General features: G+C 39.1%; 1 protein-coding gene across 1 annotated transcript in view; it reads left to right on the top strand.

Moving 5' to 3' along the window:
- The window catches only part of Adamts18 (ADAM metallopeptidase with thrombospondin type 1 motif 18), a 150,278-nt gene that overhangs the window by 101,273 nt on the left and 35,938 nt on the right, over window positions 1-13,067 (top strand). Inside the window, exons 12-14 of the mRNA XM_045140600.1 lie at window positions 612-742; window positions 1,498-1,621; window positions 2,532-2,776. Of these exons, the coding sequence (XP_044996535.1) occupies window positions 612-742; window positions 1,498-1,621; window positions 2,532-2,776 (500 nt within the window). The remainder of the gene's footprint in view (window positions 1-611; window positions 743-1,497; window positions 1,622-2,531; window positions 2,777-13,067) is intronic.

The raw sequence follows: 13,067 nt of genomic DNA, 5'->3' as shown, positions 1-13,067 counted from the left end.
AGATAACAAGCACACACTGCCACATCCAGCTTATTATATAGGTTCTGGGGATTGACCTCAGGTCCTCATACTTGCATGATGAGTACTTTGCCATCTGAGCCACCTCCTGAGTCATTGACCTATTTCTTCAAAAAATAAAGTATCATTGGAGCACCCTTTCATTTATGTATTGTCACTGGCTATCTGTAAGACTAGAAAGCTTAGAGTATTTACTGTCCATGAAGACTGATCACACAACCACGCAATCATTCATATGGTGACAATTGTTACTAATAGGAAGAGAGAACTCCTGTGTATTGGTATTTAATCAGCTTCATGTCAATCATTAAATGGGGCTCATTTTTTGAAAGACTAGGAATAGAAGTGGTTACATATGTGCAAACAAATACACAGGCATATGTGTGTATGTATGTGTGTGTGTATATGTGTGTGTGTGTGTGTGTGTGTGTGTGTGTGTGTGTGTGTGTGTATATATATATATATATATATATATATATATATATATATATATATATACATAAAATCAGATTGCATAGCATCCATTTGACAGCAGCAAAGTCAAACATTGCTTTCCTCTCAACTATGTCCTCTTTCCTTCTCTGTGTTTCTAGAGGAAGATCGATGCAAACTATACTGCAAAGCTGAGAACTTTGAATTTTTTTTTGCAATGTCCGGCAAGGTGAAAGATGGAACTCCTTGTTCCCCACACAAAAATGATGTCTGTATTGATGGGATTTGTGAAGTAAGAGAACACTTCTGCCTTGCGTGTATGGCCACACATGTGTTTGATTATATTCAGTGCGTACTGTGAGGACCATTGAGTGATTCCATGCAAGTGACATAGGGAGAGGAGCCAAAGTGTACCTCTCTAAGCTCCCCACTTTTTGCATGACCCCTATCTTGTGATTTCAGTTTCTCTCTCAATCCTCTTTTCTACATGTAAGAATTGCCAGAAGGCTATGGCCTCCTGGGCATAGATAATATAAAGATTAAGTAAAATTGGAATAATGGTAAGTGTTTAGGGCATGTTTACAAAATGCATTCACTGCCTTCATATAACTTCTTAAATTCATTTTGAAATAAAACTAGTCTTTATTTCCAGATATCTATCATTTCTCTTTAGAGGATCCCTCTTTCTTTAAGTTTCACTGTGAGCACTTTATCTTTTTAGGGTCTATGTAATGCAGGGGAAGGGGGACTACATGGATATTATCTGGCATTTTGTTTCCATCATAGAGCTGAACTGAAAAATCTCACCTAGTATTGGAAGCTGAACTTCATTCCAGTTTCCCAGAGGAGGAGTCTAAGCCTTACATCAGTTATGCAGTTTTTTCATAATAGGAGAGGAAAAGTTTTCACTCTAGTCAGACTTGAGGCTGTGCTTTCAACCATGCTCTTTGTGCCCTAGAAATAAGAAAGCCATATACCTTACAGTTAGTCTTAACCTGTGACTTCTATCATCTTTGACTACCCCAACTCTTCCTCTTTGTGTTACAGCCTGTGGGATGTGATCATGAACTTGGCTCTAAAGCAGTTTCAGATGCATGTGGTGTTTGCAAAGGTGATAATTCGACTTGCAAGTTTTATAAAGGCCTATTCCTCAATCAGCCCAAAGCAAATGGTAAGAAATGCTACTGGCCGATAGCCCATGCTGGTGAATCCCAACATCCACATATGAATGAGTGTGAATTGTGCTAATGTGGTCCTAGCTCACCTGCCATACCAGCCATAGCTTTTGTCACTCCTGCAGGCAAGAGAGGCCAAGTGGATTATTATTATTTTTTTTTTTTTGAGGAGGCATGGATAAGGAGTTTCAACAATTCCTTAGCTCTCAGAAGTATGCTGAGCAAATGCCTTACTACTTTATAATTTAAATATGCCAGCTAGGCTACCATCTACTCCATGGATGTATCAAAGATTTTTTGTGTGCAGCTTAGAAAATCTAGGCTCATAGTGACACATGAACATATGAAAATATTATTCAAATAGTTAATTAAATTTAAGTTTTGAGTCTATTTTCTTTTCTTTTTATTTTTTGAGAGAGAGAATATGGGCACACCAGAGCCTCCAGCCATTGCAGATAAACTCCAGATGCATGTGCCACCATGTGCATCTGACTTATGTTGGTACTAGGAAGTTGAATCTAGGTCCTTAGGCTTTGCAGGCAAGCACCTTAACCACTAAGCCATCTCTCCAGCCTGAGTATACTGATTTTTGAATATCATTATTGAGGCTACATGGCTCCAAGATAGAAAGAACAGGAGTGTTCTTAAGTTTGAGGTCTTTGTTGATATAGGAAAAAGATTATGTATCCTATCTGCAGGCATGCTTGGCAAGACTTTGTGAAAGCCCTATTTCCTTCCTATAGTATTTCTGCCACACAGAAAATGAAATAATTAGTCTCTTTATAGCTTCATAGAAGTAAATATTAAAAGCTTCAAAAAATGGCCACTGTGTGTCGCTAGATACTTCTAGTCTCTGTTCTCCATTGCACTGTGTAGACCAGAAACTGTTCTGTTCTTCCCACCTAGAATATTATACAGTCGTCACCATTCCAGCTGGGGCCCGAAGCATCGAGATACAGGAGCTACAGATTTCCTCCAGCTATCTTGCTGTTCGAAGCCTCAGTCAAAAGTACTACCTCACAGGTGGCTGGAGCATTGACTGGCCTGGAGACTTCCCCTTCGCTGGGACCACATTTGAATACCAGCGTTCCTTTAACCACCCAGAACGTCTGTATGCACCAGGACCCACAAATGAGACTCTGGTCTTTGAAGTAAGCTTATTCTAGTTCTCACTGATTCTCACTATATTTACCATAAAAAGACTCCAGTTTGAACTGCCTCAGAGAACTCCAATGCTCTCAATTCATTTCTCATAGACTAACTTTCAAAGTGCAAGGAAGAAAAGATAGTCTGTTTAGGGAAATACACACAGAAATCCAACCAGACTCCCAAGCAATGTGGTGATCATTCATAGTGAGAGGCCAGTCTTCCACCACTATGCTTCCTTTTATAGACACCACGGAAGACAGCAGGAAACTTGTGAGATTGTCCCACTTTGTGTCTTTCATCTGCAGAGCCCATTGTAGCTATGCCTAACATAAGTGAACTGGCCAAGGAAGCAGGATTATTTGTTAGAGAAAATGCTTACTGTGTAGGTTGTAGTTTCCCCAGAGATTAAGTAATAAAATAAAATAAAAATATATTAAAGGTAATAGTAATAGTAATCATGGCCAACCCATCTCAAACCAGTCTGCAAGATAATTATGTATGTGTATTTCCATGGTCTATTCACTTCCACTTATAAAATGAGGCTGATGGTTTGCTCTCCCAGACAAGCATTTTGCTTTGCTTCACATAGAGTGACAGTATCTACCAAAACACCACCTTCACTACATACTCTTGTTAGTTATTTTGTGCTTACATGTCTTACCTATACAATTGGATCATAAAACTTACTGTTAGTCATAGTTCTATCACTGTAACAAGCTATATTAATCACTTACCAAAAAGAAAATTTGATCTAACTCACTTTTGAAGGCTTCTGGCCCTGTCTGGTGGTCATGTTGCTTTGGGGCCTTTGGAGCAGCAGCACTTGATGGCAAGATTATGAAGCAAAAGAAAAGGCAGCCAGGAAGTGAAAGAGATTAAAAAAAAGAGAGAAGGGTCAGGGGCCCTTACAATACTCTCCAAGGACATGCTCCAGTGATCTTACTTCTTCTGATTAGCCCTTGCCTTGTAAAGGTTCTCCTACCCACCACTAGTGCTATGGGCCAAGGACTGAACCTTTGATACATAAACCTTTGAAAGATGCCCCCAAGTGTGTCCAACCTTTTGACATCACAACCTGGTGTTACCCTCAGAATGTGTGCTTGAGAATCATGTAATTGAGTTTTAAAAAAAAAAATCCTTCAAAAAGGCCTCTCATAATGTTTTAAATAAATTTGCAGTTTTGTGTTGGCTGCATTTATAGCTGTCCTTGGCTGGCTGTCGTTGAACACTATAGCCAGCATTGCACTTTATTGACTTGCCAGAAAAAAAAAAATACAGAACCAAATGTGGAGAAAAAGTTATAAGACTTCCCTAACTCACACCCAGAAAGAAACAGAAGACAACTGAAGCCCAAATCTTCTGGTTCAGGAGATGAACTCCAAACTCCTTTCAATAGAGGAAACAAGGGTCCAGGCAGCTGCTGTTACCATTACCATATTACTAAGGCTGCAGCAGACCCATTCTTCCTCTTTTGTCATTATACTAATCACTTTCATGTGTTAGTTTCTTGAGTGTCCACAACCACCCCATAGGGATGTACAGCTATTGAATCCTCATTTTGTTGATAAGAGCACTGAGCCTTTAAGAGTTTACGTTACATGAAAGTGGCAGGACTGAGGTTTGGACTCAAGTCTTTTTCTGTTGTGCACAGCGTTATACTAAAGATTCTAGAAAGGCTCAGCCAATAATTGTATAGTAAGGTATATTCTTTTCCAGTGTAAAACTGCAGCAGTCTCTCTGCAGGAGGCATAGTTAACATTAAAGGCTGGGTAAGAATGTGAGAACAGATAGAGTACTTCTCAGAAATATCTGCTACTTAAAGTGTATTTTAATTTAATTTTATTGCTGCAGCTAGGAATTAATCTCAGGGACTGGCACAGGCAGGCATGTACTTTGCCACTATTCTACCTCCACAGCTCCACTATCAATATTTGAATTCCTAAAATAGCAGGAACTGTCATTTTTGCTCAACACTGACCAATCTGTGACAAGGAGAAGGCTGATAAGGAAATTTAATATTGAGGTGTGTTAGATGCTAAAAACTCTCTTTTACCTTTTCTGTCTATGTATATGCATTTAAGATCATTTCATCTTAGGCTGCTGTTTTGATGAGTTGAGGAAAGTGTCATAGTACATGTTTCTTCAGAGACAAGCATGCTATGCCCTCTTCAACCATCACACGGTGTGCAATTCATAAAGCCACTTTCACAGGCAGATGACTTCTCTGGGAAGCTCTGTGTGAGAGGAAGCTCTCAATTGCTTTTCCCAGTCCCAGGCAGAGTGAGACTAAATCACTCTTTGAAAAACCACCATGCTACTGCGATGTTGCTGTCAACAGCTCTTGACAGTGCCTTGGTGAAAGCAGTGAAAATGAGTTCCTCTTGCCCTGTGTGTAGGAGTTTAGATTCCGTGTGTGTTGAGATATTTGGGGTGAAGTTAAATGACATCTTGAAATTTCCACAGTGGATTATATGCTAGAATGGCAATTAGAAAAATGAAAATACATGTTGCATCAGTTTTTGAGCTCCTTCTATTGTGTCCCTTACTGACATTAAACTGAATATATACTGTTGTGGATAAGATCATTAAAAAAATAATAACAGGCCTGTGGAGATAGCTCAGCAGGTAAAGCCCTTGCCGCATAAGGACCCAACAACCACATAAAAGCAGTATATGTGTATAATGCTAGCACTGGGGAGGTAAAGACCAGAGGACCCCTGAGTCTTGCTGGATAGTTAGTCTAGTCATATTAGTGAGCTCTAGGTTCAGATAAAGACCCTGTCTCAAAAAATAATGTGAAGAGTTATTGAGGAAAATACCTATTGACCTCTGGCCTATGCACATACGCCACCATCACCACTGCCAAGAACAACAAGAATACAATACAATAACAACCAAACCCCTCCATACTAATTATGAAAGTTAGAGTGCTAGGAAGTGTAGTGTAGTGTTGCACAGATATATAAATATAATAACTTATAGTAAATTCTTTGGAAGAAAAGAGAGAATGCAGAATCTACCTTTAGATTAGGGTTTGGTAGGAACTTCCCCTCAAAAGTGATTCTTGAAGGGTATGAATAACCAGCTAAGTGAAGAGGAGGGGGAAGTCAAGCTCAGGAAATAGTTGGAAATTCACTGAATGATTCAGAACTTTAAAGAGTCCACTTTAGCTGACATGTGGTGAGAAGAGTCCCTGAACGTGGGATGGGTGTTTTAAGGGATCAGAGCACAAATGAAATGGTGAATATTCTGGAACTCATGCTAAGAACATAAGGATCTTACCAAAGTAGTGTGTTAAAAACCACTGCAGTTGCTAGATTGTCCAGCAGTCTCAAGGGCATGAAGTGGATGGAGAGAAAGAAACTGATTTCTCCAGAACTTGTGGTAAGAAGTGCTAGGCGCTGAAACAGAGCTGACGGGAATCTGTTTGCAATGTCAGTAATTAAGATAGAAAATTGGTAGAAGGTTCTAAAGATTTGGGATATGGAATTTGATGAACAAGATTATGTTAAGAATGAAGCCTCTTCCCTGAGCATTTGGTGAGCATTTTTACCACTGTAACTATTTTGAAGATGCCTAGAGATGGCAACAATGAGAAGAGGCTTGCATGTATCTTCAGTATTCAAAAGTAGCTATTACTGGGCAGTGGAGTATGTGTTTAAGTTAGATCAGAACAACCTTGGGATGGATCCATAAATCCCTTTCTGAAAACACCTGAAGTAGTACAGTAGTGTTTGTTAGCTGAGCAATACACTTAGGTCCCAGTGGTCTTTCACCAGCGGTCTCTGGGAGTAGTCAAATCACTGCCCCCTCAAGAATATGCCTATGGATGCTTGTGAGCCATAGTTAATACTACAGTGAGCAAATGACATGAAGATGCTGAATCTGGAACTCCTAGGCATCACAGTATTGTATATGTGGATACCCTTCTGTCATCCTGGAATTAAAAAATATATTTATTGTTATTTTTGTGTGTACATATGATATGTATGTATGTATACACATGTTCATGTGTATGTGCATGTGGGCCTGTGAGTGCCATAATGTTCCTGAGAGGACAATTTTCTGGGTACTTGTTCTCCACCTCATTTGAAGCAGAATCTTGTTGGCCCTGCATTCACCAGGCCAACAAATCTGCAAGCTTCTGGGAAATTCTCTTGCCTCGGCCACCCATCTTACTATCAGTACACTACGATTACCAAACCCCACCAGGGCTTTTGGCTCTTACATGAGGTATGAGACTAAGAACCCAGGTACTCACATTTATGTGCCAAGCACTATATTCACTAACTGTGTCCGCAGCCCTCACCCTGGAATTTTATCATATGCATCTGCCCAGCAGAAGAGAAGAAACATCCTTGTTTGTGTCAATAGAGATGTCATTCTAGCTGGTCTATTGTTTCCTTCTGGATTTTTAAAATATTTTCATTCTGTTCCTGCATGTAATGCTCAAAAACTATGCAAAGTCCTTTCAGAGTGTTTGAAGTATTCTTTGCAAGTATTCATAGGATCTTAGCAGACAACTAGAGGCACTAGCTAGCTCAAGTCAATGTCTCGGTTTCCAGACTATGAAATCTCTTTTTCAGTACAAAAATCATGGAATCCCCTGCAGTGCCAAAAGACCACTTGGTTGTGCAGGGAGCTTTATTTTGAGCCAGAGCAGTATACATAAAGGACTCCTCACCAAATAGTAGTTATTGTATGTCACTAGCTTATATGTTTACTGAGGGAAGGAAGATGACAAAATAAGGTTATTCAGACTTGAGTATTAAAAATATAGACTCAACTAGTGAGTGTAACATGGGAAAGTTTCTTCATCTGTGACACTTAATTTCCACATTTGTAACATGGGCAAATTATATTTGCTAAGTTGCTCTTAATACAGATAGTTCAGGTTTTGTGCCCATACATGATGTTTATTACATCATGGATTTTTACCTCTGAGCATATGGCATATATATTTTAAGAAACAGTGATCCTGAATCTAGACCACAGTTAGCAAAACAGGCCAAATCTACCTCCCAGATCATATAATATTAAAACAATATGGATCAATGCCTTAAAGTTATGTGGTTTCTTATAAAAATATGATTTCCTAGGGGGAAAGGGGGAGGTTCGAGGTAGGGTCTTGCTTTAGCCCAGACAGACCAGGAATTTACTATGTAGTCTCAGGCTGGCCTTGAACTCACAGAAATCCTCCTACTTCTGCCTCCCAGTTTCTGGGATTAAAGATATGCACCACCATGCCTGTCTAAATTGTTCATTTTTTAATATTTTGAGCAAAAGAAACATTAACAGGAGGAAAAGATGATGACATCAAAATAAAAGAGAGACTGAGAGGGGGAGGGGATATGATGGAGAGTGGAGTTTCAAAGGGGAAGGTGGGGGGAGGGAGGGCATTACCATGGGATATTGTTTACAATCATGGAAGTTATCAATAAAAAAATAATTAATAAAAAAATGGGTATAAGGAGCTGGAGGGATGGCTTAGCAGTTACAGCATTTACTGAAAAGCCAAATAACCCAGGTTTGATTCCCCAGGACCCACATTAGCCAGATGCACAAGGGGGTGCACACATCTGGAGTTTGTTTGCAATGGCTGGAGGCCCTGGCATGCCCATTCATTCATTCTCTCTCTCTCCCTCTTTCTCTGTCAAATAAATAATTTTAAAACAATGGGTATAAAATTTCCAGCAAATGCTCAGGAAATTGTCACTCAACTTAGATTGGCAGACTCCCCATCTCTCTCTGCATTAACCCCACTGCGAGGAGAAGCAGCAGCCAGTGGGACCCGTCGATGGCAGCCTAGCATGGAAACCCCTGAGGACTAAGTGAGGTCACTTGTGAGTGCCCCAGAGGGTTAAAGCCAGGAGGCTAGGGTAGTTGAGAGGATAAGAAAAAGGAATTGGCTTAATTAACATGTGTGAAGAGTGAATAAAGTGTATAAACTGAACCTACAAAAAGAAAAAGAAAAAAAGAAACTTCTGGCTCTAGTGAACATTTGAATTTTCAAAGTTGGTCAAAGACTTTGTTCCTATCACCTTTTTTTCACCTGAAATTTTTTTTAATACATCCTCAGATATATAGATATACACACAGATTAAGTATATAAATCAAACATTTGCTGATAATAAATTATAAATGAATTCACCTTAAAATAACTCTTGATAGACACACACACACACACACACACATATAAGTATGTATGTTTTTACCATTTGTTAAAGATAAAAAAATTTGCATACTGATGAATGTATTTGTTTACTTTTATGAAAGGAATTAAATTTTGTCTGAATATTCCTGACTGTAAGATATAGAGCATTGTTAATATTTTTCATAGTTGATTACTGTTTTGATTGTATAAGCATCAATGCTGAAAACATTGATTCACCTAAGTATGTGCAAAACGGCTGATGTATGTTTAAAAGGCATTTCAGAAATTGCTAGACATCCTGTCCTAATTCCAAGCCAAAATTCATTTATCAACGTTTTATAAAACCCAAATGGAAATTTTTTTTAGATTCAACACTAACACAATACGATCCAAATATGTACTAATCTGATACTTACAAGTGGAGGGATGATGTTAGAAAAATATCAAAAGCTTGGTTTCCATAATTAAGATATTATGTTTCTGTAAAAGCAGAAATCTTTGTATGTGCAGTCAAGACACTACAATTCATAACATATAGTCACTGTGAATGTGCGCGGAGGTGTTTGGGGCACTTCCATTGGCAGTGCCTTATGTGACGGCATCCGCAGGCTGTCTGCACAGACTGAGGCTGTGGTGAGGCGTGAGGCAACACAGGTGGGCATGACCAGGAGCACCTCCCCTCCATTACTTGTTTGGTTTTGAATTGACTTGAGGACACCGAACACTCAGAAACCAACATTTTTGCAATTCTCACATTCAGCTGTGTAAAAAAAAGCTGTGTTCTAGACTAAGGATACTAGGTCTGTCACTTCTGTCTGTGTGGTGGAAGATCTCTCCAAGATCTCAACACATTTTTTAGAGAACAGTCCTTCTTGAGAAACATTTTTTTTTTCTCCCTCCCAGCTTTGCCCAGCTTTGTCATGTGAGAGAAAAAGTATTAATTAAGTCAAATGAAACTAAGAGCAGAGTGCTTCAGAATTCAAGAAGGAATCTGCCTCCTTTAAATTACATCTTAATTAAATCTAAGACATGAGAATTGACTCTCCAGTTAACATTTTATAGTATAGAGGCTGGAGAGATGGCTTAGTGGTTAAGGCACTTGCCTATGAAGACTAAGGACCCAGGTTCAGCTCCCCAGTACCCATGTAAACTAGATATACAAGGTGGCAAATGCATCTGGAGTCCATTTGCAGTGGCTAGAGGCCTTGGCATGCCCATTTTCTCTCTTACTATCTGCCTCTTTCTCTCTCTGTCTCTCTCAAATAAGTAATGAACAAAAATTTTAAAATTTTCTAGTGTAGCCAGACATGGAGGCACACACCTTTCATCCCAGCACTTGGGAGGCAGAGGAAGGAGGGTCACCATGAGTTCAAGGCCAGCCTGAGACTACATAATAAATTCTAGGTCAGCCTGGACTAGAGTGAGACCCTATCATGAAAAAAACAAACAAAAGTTCTAGTATGTTTTTCTTTTTAAAAAATATTTTCATTTATTTGAGAGAGACTGAGAGAGTATGGACACTTCAGAGCCTCTTGGTACCGCAAAGGAATCCCAAACATATATGCCACTTTGTGCATCTGCCTTTACGTGGGTACTGGTGAATCAAACCCAGGCTGCAGACTTTGCAAGCCAGTACATTTAACATCTCAATCTTCTCCCCAGCCCATTTTTTAAATTATTGACAATTTCACCATATATATATATATATATATATATATATATATATGTATGTATCTATAAATCATATTCACCCTCCATTACCCTCTCTTATCTCCCTCTTACTTCCATTAAACTCCTTCTTCTTCCTACTCCCATGTCTTTTTTGTGATCAAATGAGTTAAATTAGTTTCTAAAATGAGTGTGAACATGGATTGGGGGTATTTTCTGGAATATGGGTAATTGACCAGTGGGTACACCACTGAATATGTCTTCTTCTCCACCAGCAACCGTTAACTACTAGAGCTCCTTAGGAAGGGGTGGAGCCTCATGGGTCCCTTCCCTCTTCCATGATTAAACTTTGACTAGCTCAGTCTTGTGCAGGAAACCACAGCTGCTATGAGTTCGTGACTGTGATAGCCATGTAGTGTTTAGAAGACAGTGTTTCTTAGCACTCCTCTCTATCTGTGACTGTTAAACCTCCCACTTGTACAATGTTCCCTGAGCCTTGAAGGGGGTGATATAGATGTCCTGTTTTGGGCTGAGTCCACAATAATCACTTATTTGCAGTACTTTGCCACCTATATGTCTGCTAAAACCTCTGCCCAAAAGCTCTTCTGTGATCCAGGCTGAGAGCAACACTAACCTATGGTACAAACATAAATAGAAGGCAGTTTGACAACATGTCCATGTAGTATAACAACAGTAGTCAGTCCTTCTAGAAATCAGGACTGCCCCAGCCCTGCCATTTTGACCAGACTTTCAGTACCAGACAAGAATTTCCCCCTGTGGAGTAGGCCTCAAATTTAATAAAGTGACTGCCTGTCCCCCATAACAATCACACCATGATGGTACCAGTGGGTGCATCTTGTCTGGTAGGTTGGTTGTAGAGCAGGAACACTGGATCCACAAATGGGTAAGGTTATTGATGATGTTTCTTCCTTAGCAGCATACATCACATCCCCCAGCACTGTAAAAGCTAGGAAGGATAAAGGAAGCTTCCAGTCCAGTTATGGCTTGATTTCTAGAGCCTTGCAACTGAAATATGTACTGACCTTCTCATCTCCCTTCCTCTCTCCTCACCTTTCTCTCATCCTCTCTCTCTCTGCCTCTACATCTCCCCCTTTCTATAATCACCCTTTATGTTTTTTTTTAGTTTTTTTTTTTTTTTTTTATGGAGACAAGTTCTCTTGATTATCAGGCTGTCCTGGAACTATCTATGTAGCCAGGGCTGGCTTTGAACTCCTGATCCACCTTCACAAGTGCTATGATTTCAGATAAGTGGCATCAGTCCTGGCCCTCTGTTTCTTTTCTATCAAGTATCTGGCAGTAAACTTACTTTCATTTTGAGTAGTACATTTAGTTTGAAAAAGGTATCCATGCAAGAGCAATTTGGCTTTACTGGCCGCTCTAAGAGGCCTTTGACCCATCAGTAGCAAATTTTCATAAACCAAATTATGTAGTTGAAAACAGGGACTTACGGAAGCTGAGTTAAGTAGCTCTCACAGCTTCTGCCATAGGCAGTCAGAACGAAGACATTCCTTATAAGAAATAGAGACTTTACTCTTTTGTGACAAGTAACCAGTTTCTGATTTTGTTTCCCTCTGCAGTTTGGTTCATAAACACAAAACTGTTCCAGTTTTTCACAGTTCTGTTTCTAATTTAGCCCTTGCTGTTAAATATATATGCTGTGCAGAAAAACCACAACAAAGAGTAAGATGAGAGGATGTCAAATACAAAGCAGGGTGACTGAGTTACTTCTCCTTCTCACTTTCATCTGCAAAACCTGAAGCATCCCATTGTTGTCTGCATTGATCTAATTAAACAGACATGTGATAGGTTCTTGCTGAACATCCTGCCAACTTCAAGATGAACCTTTTATTTGTGTATTTTTTTTCTATTTAAGTGCAGATCCCTATGTCACTTAACTGCATTATTTAGCCCTGAAACTGCTCAGCCTTTGGGCTGTTCACCAACTACAAAACTTAAAAATATTTAAGTGATTTTAAATGGGATGGACGGCTCTAAATTTGGTTAGATTCATCCATCTGCTTCTTTCTCAACACAGACACTTCCTTGGGCCACAACAATTAACATGTCAGGAGAAATATTGAGTAGTGAATAAAATCATATGAACATGTGCTGGAGATTCAATTACGTATGCACCATGTTCTTAAAAATAATTATTATTATGCATTAAGAGAATAATTACTGTGATGCTTTTGGTACCAAATTATAGTTTTACCAATGTGGAGTAAAATCACATTTGTGTTTTCACTTAATGTCCCCAGCCTATCAATAGACTTATTGAAAGCTTAAACTAATCTTCTAGAAATATGACCTGTCCAAACACCATCTCAACTGAAACTCATATGAATAAGTGAGCATTTATTGTTTGTATATTTAATGCAGATGGGATTTCACTAGAAAGCTACAAATATATTCAAAGCTTCAGAATTTCAGTTTAATGTCTCTTTTATTTT

Source organism: Jaculus jaculus, chromosome 1, assembly GCF_020740685.1.
Source record: "Jaculus jaculus isolate mJacJac1 chromosome 1, mJacJac1.mat.Y.cur, whole genome shotgun sequence".
NCBI lineage: Eukaryota > Metazoa > Chordata > Mammalia > Rodentia > Dipodidae > Jaculus > Jaculus jaculus.
This window is presented reverse-complemented; position numbering and strand designations above follow the sequence as displayed.